This window comes from Amblyomma americanum, chromosome 8 (assembly GCF_052857255.1).
Source record: "Amblyomma americanum isolate KBUSLIRL-KWMA chromosome 8, ASM5285725v1, whole genome shotgun sequence".
Classification (NCBI taxonomy): domain Eukaryota; kingdom Metazoa; phylum Arthropoda; class Arachnida; order Ixodida; family Ixodidae; genus Amblyomma; species Amblyomma americanum.
Window position 1 is genome coordinate 39,081,233 of NC_135504.1, and position 12,744 is coordinate 39,093,976.

Below are 12,744 nucleotides of genomic sequence, written 5' to 3' on the forward strand. Positions count from 1 at the left end.
GGAACACGACTTGAAGAAATAGACTCAGGAAATTTTAGTTGCGTGTCCGATTTTTGTAAGGATGCACGTAACATCAGAATACAGGACAACTACGCGGATTGTGTCAGCAGGCGGAAAATAATTTGAATTTGAATTTTTTCCTCGCATGCTTTCATTGCGTCAGCATTAAAGTCCTACTGGCCGATTTTGTCGACGTTTCTTCGCGAACTCTTTATTCCAAAACTTTATTCTCTTTTTAGTTGCATTATTCCTTGTATTCAACGTCTCTAGGTCCTTACCGCCAAAAAAATTGAAGTGGACAGACGCTTAAGCTCCACTTTAAGGGTATGACAGAATAGCGTAATGAATTAATTCCCATATACGCACAAGGTCATTCTGTACTTTACATTGATAGATGCCTGGAAGTCGTCATACGCCTCCTGCAGCGTATGCCTCCTGCAGCGTATGACAACGTGGTGCAGCGGTCATAAGCGATGCTGCACTGCCCTGCGATGGCAGATGCTCCCAGAAGCGGGCCTTATGCGACCCGGGTTGCTGTTCCCGAGCGATCAATCATTAACTGCCACCTGCCACCCTGGCCACTTTGCTCACTATCTGGCGGGCAGGGTGTGATAACGCCGCAAGGTCATGCGACCTAGGTGGCACACCTGCCGCCCAGGTTGCTCTCGTGGGCACCACCTGCTAGAGTCATGCTCGTCATTTTAAGCTCACACCGCCAACGCAAGATTTTCTGGGTGACGGGGCATTTAACCCTATCGCATTAAAAATGGGAACAAGGCAAGGGGCAAGCATTGGTGGGGTGGGCTAAGCAGTAATAAAAGAATGTATGCCTACATGTCTCAGCCGCATGGCAAAGTCGCTTCGAATTATTTTGTAGCGAGAGCAACACTAGGCTACCAGTCGAGCATTTCGCTGTACATCGAAGAGACGAGTTGTGCGCATGCCCCGTTGCCATGGCAACCGGAGAGGAGCAGTGGGTGCGCCGCGCGCTTCGTCGCCGCCGTCGCCGCGGCCGCGCGCCCGCTCCACCGTCGGATCCGAGCGTGACGTCACGCGGATGAGCAGTTGTGCGCATGCGCCGATACTGTCGTAACTAGAGGGACCCCACAGCGGCGCCGCGTTCGTCACCGCCGCGTATAAAAGGCGGAGATGTAATCGGCGGCTGTATCGCAAGGCTTGATATGGATGCACAGAAGGAGAGTCCAGCCGCTGCTAAACGGTGGTGTAGATAAGAGGACATAAACTTTTCCGATCCTGAAGTTGTCGCCTGGCAGTTGGCTACACAACAAATAGATAATGAGCGTCAGAAGGCGAAGAGGGCAAAACAGAAATGGTACTAGTATAATTATCAATACTTGCACTGTAACCGTTCGTGTGCAAGTGCATGGTCTCTTAAGTGCACCTTAAGGAGCGCGCTTCCAACGCTTTCAAATTATCAATTGTACTAATCCATAGGGCAGAAATTTGGAGCCAAACGAAAAAGCCTGCTGTAATGCGGAGCGAGCTATTCAATGGAAAACGATGCGTAACTTTATGAGCCTGGAAGTGTAGGAACAAACGCGAGTTAGTATAGACATCTTGCATAGTGCGTACCGCGTAGTGCTCGCCGTCAGCGCGCAAGGGCTGATTGGTCCCGACGCAACAAGCTTGCGCTCCACTAGGCGGTGCATGGCGCCATCTGGCGCCCTCAAGGCATTCTGCGCATGCGCACTCAAGGCGTGTGCTACGCTTTAAGTTGGCGGCACGTGTCATGCTGAAAGTACGTATTGGTATAATACTCCTCGTAGAAATCAAGAAGAAATAGGCAATGCGGAGGGGAAAAAATTGGCGATCGTTTAGCTTTGGTTAAGCCTGGTGTGACGCGATAGCTACAGCTGGCAGAGTGGAACTTGGTCACGTGAACAACCACGTGATCAGCCACGGCGCCGCACCGCCAGCAGCTGCTCCGCACCACGTGACAGCGCGGCGGCGTTGCCACAGGGTGGCGGCGGTCGCCACCCTGATGGCTCGAAATGCTACCATAATGTAGCTATCGCTACAAAAAAACGGTGGTGTCTAAGCGTAATGAATGGAGTGGATTTCAAGGGAAGACTAACATAGCAGAGGGTGGCAGAAAATTACGTGGGCGAATGACATTAAGAAGTTTGCAGGGCTAAGGCGGCCGCAGCTGGTACAGGACAAGGTTAGGTAGAAGTCACTAGAAGGGGCCTTTCTACTGCGGTATACATATCTAGATTGATAATGATAATGTTAAACTTCTATCTCGTGGTACTTTCAAGAGCGTTAGCTCTTACTCATCACGTTTCTCAACTTCTTGGGGTCTGCTACCACCTTCCTTTAGCGTGAAATTTTCTAAGTATGAGGAATTCAAAATGCGGGTCTCCATAGTAAATCGATATAGCAAACCAATTTATGATTGATTGTTGACGTCACTGATAAATTCAATTGGTTATTGATTGGTGACGTCACTTATAAATCCAAGATGTTGGCCAATAATGGTAATTGATATCGACATTAATTAATCCAAGACAGCGGCCGACTGAGGCCGCTACGTGACAATGACGTCATAATCCAGATTTTGATGAGGGTGCTAATTCTAGTACATTCTAGTAATGGTCAATTCTAGTAAACCAAACAGCGAACGCTCTCTACTTCAACGTTTTCCACACGGTGTCGGCATTTTTTGGTACTGCCATCTCGATGCCTTATTAAGGCATCTAAAGCAAAGCCGTTGGTGAGAAGAAAAAAAAAAGGTTTGGTTAGTAGGAATCGAGACAAGGGATCTTTCTTGCAAGTTGCAACAACACGCCAACGCCAAGCAGTACCCACGGTATACGGCCGATGCATGCAGCAACCGTGGACAGAAAGACCATCGCCACACTGGAGTATGATGCTCTCGCACTATCGCGGTAATACGAGACGCGAACGAGGAACTTCTCGGGCGTGGAGATTACGGGAATGGTAGGTTTCGCTGGTTACCCGGACTGCAGTAGCAAAACGTCGGGATCTGTAGGGCGACGAATGCATGCATACAGCTCTGTTCACTACGAAACCAGGGACCACCCGTCATGAACTCAACATTTTTATCGCCGCCTTAGAAGGACGTAGCGCTTAATTCGACTCCGCAGTGCATCGCCACTTGAAACTTCGCTGGTTACAAAATAGTGTTCGCACTCTTTTCTCGGGCAAATTTTTTTCTAAATTCAGATCGATACAGGGCTAGTTTTATATCTTTGTACGTTCGTTCTTAGCGTGTTTTCCTTTTTTAATAATAATGATAATAATAATTGGTTTTGGGGGGAAAGGAAATGGCGCAATATCTGTCTCATATATCGTTGGACACCTGTACCGCGCCGTAAGGGAAGGGATAAAGGAGGGAGTGAAAGAAGTAAGGAAGAAGAGGTGCCGTAGTGGAGGCCTCCGGAATAATTTCGACCACCTGGGGATCTTTAACGTGCATTGACATCGCACAGCACACGGGCGCCTTAGCGTTTTTCCTCCATAAAAACGCAGCCGCCGCGGTCGGGTTCGAACTCGCGAACTCCGGATCAGTAGTCGAGCGCCCTAACCACTGAGCCACCGCGGCGGGGCTCCTTTTTTTACTGAAGTTTCATTTTCTTAATTAGGCCTGCAGTAAAGCTGCTTTGATCACTGGCAAACAAGCCGATATTCGTGCACTGAGTAGAGTTTAAATTAAACCTCCTTGACGTACACATTCGCACTTTTTATTTGTAATTACTTTTTCTGCTTATTTTCGCGTCATCATGCAACTCACTGACCTCGGTTTTCATCACATTCGTATACGCATTTGTCTTTCTCTTGCTTTTTAACGGAACGATTCAGAGAAGGCTGCACGAAAACGTGGCATATCTACAAGCTGCATGCATTTTGGCGTCTGAAGACAACTTGTTGCAACTGCATTAGTTTATTGCACCGCACTACCAAGCCCCCCTTTTTGCTATATGTTTAATTTCATTTCAAGTCGAAAGTGTGAAATCAATCTTGACTCCTAAGCTATTTCAACGAAATATATACGTCTTTTTTCTATCTGCTCCACCAGCCAAGCTAGCCTTTCACACGATGCAGAAAAGTCCAGCCGAGGAACATTTGCGCAACAAGTGCAAACTTCCGGACTTACTAATACAGATTCAACTATACCTGCGTTAAAACCTCTGGAGTGTATAGTTCCGCTATGGCCGACAACCCACTCTCTGGGCACCGTCACACGTTTATGCTTCATGTACCGGTTAGCGCATTCAATGCAGCATTCCGTAACGCCAACGTAAGCTAACGCGTTCGCATTCGCTCACGTTGTACTTACGTAGCTTGACGCACCAACTCCACTGCTGTCACAGCCAACACCACTGTTCTAAGCCACAGGCTGCAGGCGAACGTGCCATGTATGCGACGCAAAGTTCGACGCTTCCCGTTGCCCGTGAAGTTGATGTTCGAGAGGCCTAGCACCGACTCCGACATGACACACGTTTAGTAACTGTACGTGGCAAGACTTTCGCGCTGTGCCGGGCTGAACTGCTGGCCAGATCGTCTTGCACGGTGCCTCAATAAACGAAGGGTTGCTACTTGCTACGTCTTCTCCTCTTCGTAATCGCGCTGAGATGACGGCAGGCGAGGCAGGGCGAGTGTCCTATCTCGCCGACGGCGCACTTATCAAGCTCGCCGATGTTCTTCGTCGCCGGCAGAGCGCGTGTCGCGTCAGCCACTCCCCGTTAGACAAGCCCGCCTGCAAGACTTCCCCGTCTTGCCCCTAAGGAGGCAAATCGTTGGGACGAGGGTCAATGTCGAAACACGGCTGAATAGCGATCACGAATAGGCGATAAAGAGAGAAATAATCAATTTCTTTATTATGTGAATTAACGTTAGAGAAAAAACGTGAAGGACACCTTATTACTATTAGCTCTGAAAAAGCGATAACATGAGGACCTCGTTGTGAGCTGCCATGCACGGCCACACATACCATTCAAAGCACATGCTATGCCATGAACAAACTGAGCGCATGGCTGAAGATACAATGCCTTGCCACACCTATCCCGCGTCCACATATCACGCACGAGTGCGATATCATCGTCATGCGTTAGACGTGAACCCGACCGCGGCGGCTGCGTTTTTATGGAGGAAAAACGCTAAGGCGCCCGTGTGCTGTGCGATGTCAGTGCACGTTAAAGATCCCCAGGTGGTCGAAATTCTTCCGGAGCCCTCCACTACGGCACCTCTCTCTTCCTTTCTTCTTTCACTCCCTCCTTTATCCCTTCCCTTACGGCGCGGTTCAGGTGACCGCCGATATATGAGACAGATACTGAGCCATTTCCTTTCCCCCAAAACCAATTATTATTATTATTATTATTATTATTATTATTATTATTATTATTATTATTATTATTATTATTATTATTATTATTATTAGACTAGTGTCGTATAATTCGCGTTCCTATAACACCGCCCATCTTAATCTATTCCTAATCTATTCTCAATCTTACAGTGCGTTACCACTTGGTCTTCCACCTGCTCGAAGAGGTAAGGTTGCCGCCTTAGCGCAGTAATCAGCGAAATATCATTGGCACTGGCTGATTCACCTTGCACCTTCCAAGATAAATCATCCCCCCCCCCCACCCCCCAGCCGTGTCGCTCCCGTGCCAACCACACACAGATACCGCATTCCTCCTCCCGCGTCAAAACCTCCACCTTCCATGGTAGCCACCTTCTGGGTTATTCCCGTGCCAGCCACCTTCCAGTCCCATCCTCTTCACCACTGAAGAGGGAACGGGTATTTTCCTCGCTCCACCTTGACACCTGCCAATCGTGACAGGTGGACGGCCGCAGCTGGGTCTTCAGTGTACTACCCGCGGCAAATGATGCAGCGCGTACAACCCGTGTCACCTGACATAAGGGGCTCTTTTATTCTATCGCGTAATAAAATTTATTCCAGAGCAGCTGATGGTTCTCCCCCCTGCATGTGGATCCCTTAGTCTATGGACTACAGTGGCTTCGGCTACCGCCCAGGCCCGGAGATACGTGCCTACTGGGTTTAGCCCCTGCTCAGGAAACCCGTATATAGCGGCCACTGCGTCGGCACGCTCCGTCAACCACTGCTGGCCGGAAGCCGTGTAGTCAGTCAGCCGCTCTCGCGAGGTGGAAAATGCGCGATGAGGGATAGGAGAGGAATGGCTTCTCAATTCCTGGCCCATCCCTTACCACAGCGCGTGCGCAGGCAGCGTCCGGTGATCCAGTATACACATACGCTACACGTATCCGCTATGTTAAATCTCTATAATAGTTATGCTTAATATACTACACTTTTTTCTATTGACGACAGAATTTTCTGCAGTAGTGCAATATCTTTCAGTGGTATTTTTCATACCAATTCTGAGTATTTTTGTCGTTGCGACATGGGACCGCACAATTCTACAGAAAATTATGTTGTTGCTACAAATATTTCTGTTGTTACTAGAAGTTCTTGGCCGAAAATACTACAGAAAATTTTCTGTTGTGGTTTCAGACTGGGGTATGGCTCTGTCACGGTGGTTTTTTATGCCAGACGGGTGCAACGGAGCACTGCGCAAGCTCCGATTCCCGCCCGAATGATAGGAAGTTGCGAGATGCATGTTTACTTGGGATGACAATGCACAAAAAAGCGAGCTGCGCACTGTCGTGCATGCAGCAAACAATTCAGGAAGCCAGGTTTCGTTTTTGGAGTTGGCGATCAACATTTATGTAAGTAGGAGCCAACGCCAAAGGAACTGGGCTGAAACACACCCGAACAGTGTTTAAGCATTTAAAGTCTTCCCCACTTCCTTAATCGCTTGGGTAGGTGCCAATGTGTAATTACTCCCCTGCTACAAATCTACTCCACCTTGGGGGGATTCTTTTAATCATTTGACCAATACTGTTCCCACTTCGAGTTATCGATCAATATTCTCTCGCTATACCATATGCTAGCCGCCCCGGATAGCTCAGTTCATAGAGCGACTGCTCCGGTGAAGTGGTGGTGACGGGTTGGAACCCCGGACCAGTAAGCATTTTTATTTAACTGCGGTTTCCGTGGTGGTCACCAGCTCGCTCTATGAAACGCATGTGAACAAGTCATTTATAAGCTATAGTGGGTGGAAAAGTATTTTCTTTATGTACTTTGATTGTTCTAAAGCACAGTGCTCTTCTTTTCAAGTTTTAGCGGCAATTAGTTGTGCAAGCATACTTTCAATTTTTCTTTTCTGTAGGAAACGACACAGCGCTATACACAGATGTCGTTTACAGAATCTTTTAATACCTGAAGTCACGTCCAAAGGTAGTGACAAGAAAAAAGTAGCCAACTAATGTCTGGCGATGAATAAGACCCACAAAAAAAATTATTCAGAGACAATTTTTACAAGTATAAAATAATGGAACTTTATTTTATGGCATGAAAAACACGGACGCAGGAACCACAGGGTATTCGCACAGCTGTAACATTTGGTACGCATCGAATGAAAATAATAGAAATGTGTGTGCATACATGTCAAAAAAATACGCGAAGGAATGGAGGAAGTTCAAATACTGTGAAGCTTCCTGCTCACGATAAATACTGACTACAGTGTTCTCAGGAAAGGCCCCGCATCTGCGAGCAGTGTAAGAAAGCACCCGCACTCGCACGTCGAATATTGCGTCACGGACGACACCACCCTCGTCCAGATTCATGAGTTTCTCATCCAGTTTTCTCCACCACTTCAATACAGCTGAGACGTTGTAACTTGGAGCATGGAGAAAACCACGCCCCTGACCTCACTCCAAAAAAAACTTTTTCCGTCAGTATCATTCTTAGCAAACGTGCTTATGCATGACACTTGAGTTTTATTGAGATGAGGAGCGTTGTACTAACAAGAAAATATTCGGCAGATGACTCAAAGCGCCGCAACACGAGGATGTGGAAAAGTGGAATTCTTGAGTGTTCCTCACTGCAGTGAGTAGTGAATTCGCCGCTGCTGTCTTGAAGCGTTTGTCGGTTTTGAGCCTTGCATTCTGGAACCTGCGTTACCGACAGCTGCTAAACTTGTCTACGCAAGTTCGCGATGGCAGCGACCAAGATGGCGTCATGTAGCTTGGGAACAATTAAGTACAACGTCCCTGCATGCACTGAACGTGCGCTGAATGCCCGAGAGTATGCAGTGAACCCTATGGATAAATGCTCGTATGAGTGATGTTTGTAGGGAAAGCGTTTCCACAGGCACGGCTATGGAGCAGCTTCGTACTTGCTCGCCGTGTTCGGCTTGCCTAGATCCGTCATTATGGCAAGTACAGGAGCGATGACAGCGCCCCCCTTCCACAAAAGCGCAGTCTGTAACAAGGACCCACTAAGTACCTTCGCCGCCTTTTAATAATGCTAACGACGATATCTGAGGATAGCGTCATGATGCGCTTCTGAATATAGTATGAAGCAGCATAACGATATCCATGAAGTCAAAGATGACCTGGATATCAAGAAGACTCCGTATCTAAACGGTACGGTCTGGCTCTGAAGTCGTGGGATAACGCAAAGTCAACTTCGCCTGCGATTCCTACGGACTTCATCTTTCCAGCATGCTGTCGATATCTGCGTCCAGCACACAAAAATAAATCTATTCAGTTGCATAAAAATGCAGCAATGTGCGGAGCTAAGATGATGGCTGTTCAAATATGCACGGGAGTCACGTGATCCCTCTTCGCATGTTCCTGCTACGGCTACGTTGAGCTATTAGTGTTAGCAGTTCCACGTTTAATATCTCCACTCTTGTATATCTCCAATGACGTCGCTCCTAAGCATTCGTTCGGTTGCCTATCCAATTATCTCCACATAGCTGCCACGCTGTTCATTAGGCGTTTAAGTCAACAAAACGCAAAGATTATGACAACGCTGTTATAAAGTCTGGATGACTAAACCGGACTGAAGACGCTTCACTAATGCCCTGCATCAGCGAAGAAAATGTGTTTTTCAGGCATTCTCAAGCGAAGGAACTCGTCATGATGTCATTCCAAGGCACCGATGCCCTGTTTTCAATCCTCCATCTTTCCTTAGCTGTCAAACGTGTTCGAGCTCGTGAGCTCAACCTTTGGAGTAAAATAGTGATGTCGTGTTTGCATTTAATTCTTTGTAACTCTACCACTTTCCTCTTGTTTTACTGCGCCTATAATCTGTACTCTTCCATAAGGTCCTTTTCGACTCTTTGGCATCAGTCCGCTTTTTTCAACTGCTTCTGACTCCACTTCCTCTATCAAAGCGTCTACATTCGCCGTTGAGCTTAGGTGGAGCACCATCTCCACCATTCACTCCTGTGGTCGTTCAAAAGACCTCCACCTTAGGTCCATCTACTGGGCGCAAGACGTCGCACGTGCTTCGCTCAAAATGGAGCTGTCCCTGGAAAGGTCGCAAACATAGGTGCGGCCTCACGATGACTCAGAGCACGTACAGTTCGTGCCAGTAGCAGCGATGTCGTTGGGTCCGCGCGTCACACAACAACGCCTGCCACAAGTCGAGGATAAGTCCTGAGCCCTCCTCTTTCTTCCGAAAAGAGGGAGGAGAAGTGGATGGATGCACGCCCCCTAGTAGAGGATCTTCTCCTTGATCCAGCTGTGGTAGTTGCTGACCTTGGCGTAGTAGCCGTAGTGGTCCTTGCGTCCGCAGCCGACGCCCCAGCTCACGATTCCGATGAGGTACCAGCGGCTCTTCCGCTGGACGACGAAAGGACCACCGCTGTCGCCCTTGCAAGCGTCCCCTACAATCTCCTGCTTGTATCCCGCGCAGAACATGTTCCTCGTCACCTGCAACAAGAGAGGGAGTAGGAACGCTTTGAGTACAACGAGCATTTTGCGGGAAAAAAGACACAGGTATCGGAGATACCAGTAATAGAACGACATAAACACGTGACAACAGAAGCAGGGACGGACGGACAACAATAGCGCTGACTACCAATTCCATTCTTTCTTGACGGGATCGAAGTTGTTAGAGGAAGAAGGCAGGAAACCGGCAAAGGAATCAACATTCTGAGGGATGCGAGGCAGTAGCTAAGCTAGGCCCAACCCAAAAGCCCATATATTAACGCGACAGCGTTAAAGGCCTTTTACCCTGAAAATGGGGCGTCGGCGCTATTGGCGCTGTGAACGAAAAATCTCGAGCACGACTCTGGCAGGTGGTGCCCAGAGAGCGACCTAACAGGCAGGTGGGCCACCTATGTCACGTGACCTTGCTCCGTCATCGCAACCTGCCCAACGGATTGTGAGCAAACTGTCCACTGTGGCAGGCGGCAAAATTTATGATTGGTCGCTCGGGCAGAGCAACCTGGAAGCACCTGCCATCGCAGGCCAGTGGTGCATAGCTTATCCGCTGCACCACTGCTCCACGAGGGGTATGAGGACTCCCAGGGAACTATGAATGTAAACTTGAGAATGTCCTTCCGCATATATGGGGATTAACCCACTCAGCTATCACGTCATAACGTTAAGGCGGAGCTTAAGTGTCTCCTCTAGTTTTTTTTCCCATATTTTCTTTGTTCAAATCCTATATGTATCCGATCCAAGTCATAAAAAATGCAGCTGGTAGTCAGCGCTACTTTTGTTCATGTCTCCCTTGTTCTGTCGTTCGCATAGACATGGACAAAAAGTTTACGGGATGCGGGTTTCCGGAAAAAAAGAATTATTATTTGTGTTCGGACATGCAAAGCAGGTCAATCAGAAACCATAAAAGCAAAAGGGGAAATGAGTGCTCCATCTGCTGGAACAAATAAAGACTTACTGGCCTCCAAGCGACACACAGCAATAAATCATGTCCCGTTCCACTGCATCCCTCAGACTTCCTGTGTCCATGACTGTATACATATGATCCAACTCACCCAGCTGCTGACCTTAGTACACGGCCAGAAGATTTGGGCCATATTATTTCATGGTGTACTGGTAACATCAGCTTACGCTTGTTCTGGCAGAAATTTTAGGGTGGTTGTAGCCTTAGTGCAGGAAAGTTTATGCTGGTGCTGTTACGGAAATATTGAAGGTAATGGTCCATTTTTTCTATACGTAGCAAAACATTTCTTTTAAAGTTTTTCTACCTCTGGCATCGAGCAGTTAAGATTGCCACAGAAAACCAATGGGCAGAGCTTTTGACGATGGAAAAACGTCCATATCAAAAACAATGCAATCCTGCCGACGGGAGATGTGCGGATACATTGATTGTTACGGTGAAATCTTACAACATATGAAACAAATTCCATTCATAAACTCTTTCCAATTCAAAAATGATTTTGTCCAGAATTGCTGGTTATGTTTGTGGGCGAAGCGAGCGAGCGTACCGGGTACTGCGTGGACGCCTGGCAGGTTCTGTGGTCGATGATGGGTAGCCTGATCTCCTGCAGGAACCGAGGCAGCGTGTTGACGCTCTCTGTGAGCTGTCCCCATCCGGTGACGGTGCCCAGCTGCACGTCGCCCGAGCTGAAGTATTCACGCTCGATGGTGGCGCTCTCGCCCAGGCACACCGGAAGTATGTAGTCCGTGAACATAACGCGGTCCGCCAGCTGCACCAATGCGATGTCGTTGTCGAACGTGTTCACGTTGAAGTTCCTGCGAGCCACCAGTTGTCAATTAGAAAATACTCAACAACAATTGTTTCAGAATAATAATAATAATTGTTTCTTTTTTTGGGGTAGGTGGAGTAAATGGCGTAGTATCTGCCTCATTTATCGTTGGACACCTGAACCGATCCGTAAGGTAAGGGATAAAGGAGGGCGTGAAAGAAGAAAGGAAGAGAGAGGTGCCGTAGTGGAGGGCTCCGGAATAATTTCGACCGCCTGGGGATCTTTAACGTGCACTGACATCGCACAGCACATGGGCGCCTTAGCGGTTTTTCTCCATAAAAATGCAGCAGCCGCGGTCGGGTTCGAACCCGGGAACTCCGGATCAGTAGTCGAGGGCCCTAACCACTGAGCCATCGCGGCGGGTACCGTTTCAGAAAAGTTAGGTTTTCTGATTTCTAGCTGCACTCTATTATCTCGTTCATGGTGATTAAAGAACGTCTAATTGGCTTTCACAAGCTTAGAGTTGTTGCCGCTCTATTGTTCCAAATTAGCAAAAAAAGCAAGGACTTCATTTTAAGAAGTCTGTTTAACATTCTTCGCCGAAAGTTCACTGAATCTCCCTCTTGAACCGTCACCACTGGTTCATGGTCAGTAAAGTATGCGCTCTGATAGCCAACTGCACTGTTCGTGCAAGCATTCGGAGATGCCTTGGCTATTCCAGCTGGCTAGACTGTTTTTAAATGTCAAAAATTAACGAGGAAAGACACTAGGAGAGATTGGGGACGTAACATAACTTTGGACTCCTAAAGCTTTCAGCATACGTGACAGCGCATCCGCGACAATACATTAAATGGTATACAATAACATGCTGCTTGCGGAAAAATGGTCACTGTTCGTTTCCAAACGTTCGTTGCATCTCGTAGACCAGTTTTCAAAGCGCCATGGTGTACAACGTGCATTGCCTTTTTTTATTCATACTTGTTCTTCCCTTGCCTTTAGCAAAATAAAGTCCTTTCAACTACTTGCCTCGTGATCACAATTTCCTGCGAGTTAAAAGTACAATCTCTGCAAATGCTGCTTCCCTAGTTTTATTCAATCACTACAATAACGAAGTCTACACTGCTCCTCCACGGACCCTTCAATGTATTGAAGCACATAGAAATGAACTAACGACCAATAAGATTAACCCCTCCCATTTCTCACTCTCGAATGTCCC

At 47.7% G+C, this 12,744-nt stretch overlaps 2 protein-coding genes across 2 annotated transcripts in view; both read right to left on the reverse strand.

Moving 5' to 3' along the window:
- Nucleotides 1-4,619, reverse strand: part of LOC144101407 (mannan-binding lectin serine protease 1-like) — a 45,758-nt gene extending 41,139 nt beyond the window's left edge. The window contains exon 1 of the mRNA XM_077634557.1: nucleotides 4,322-4,619. Within this exon, the coding sequence (XP_077490683.1) occupies nucleotides 4,322-4,476 (155 nt within the window). The 5' untranslated portion in view covers nucleotides 4,477-4,619. The remainder of the gene's footprint in view (nucleotides 1-4,321) is intronic.
- A 2,756-nt stretch (nucleotides 4,620-7,375) lies between these two features.
- The window catches only part of LOC144101408 (mannan-binding lectin serine protease 1-like), a 62,478-nt gene continuing 57,109 nt past the window's right edge, over nucleotides 7,376-12,744 (reverse strand). The window contains exons 14-15 of the mRNA XM_077634558.1: nucleotides 11,307-11,574; nucleotides 7,376-9,786 (exon numbers count right to left, since the gene is read on the reverse strand). Of these exons, the coding sequence (XP_077490684.1) occupies nucleotides 9,568-9,786; nucleotides 11,307-11,574 (487 nt within the window). The 3' untranslated portion in view covers nucleotides 7,376-9,567. The remainder of the gene's footprint in view (nucleotides 9,787-11,306; nucleotides 11,575-12,744) is intronic.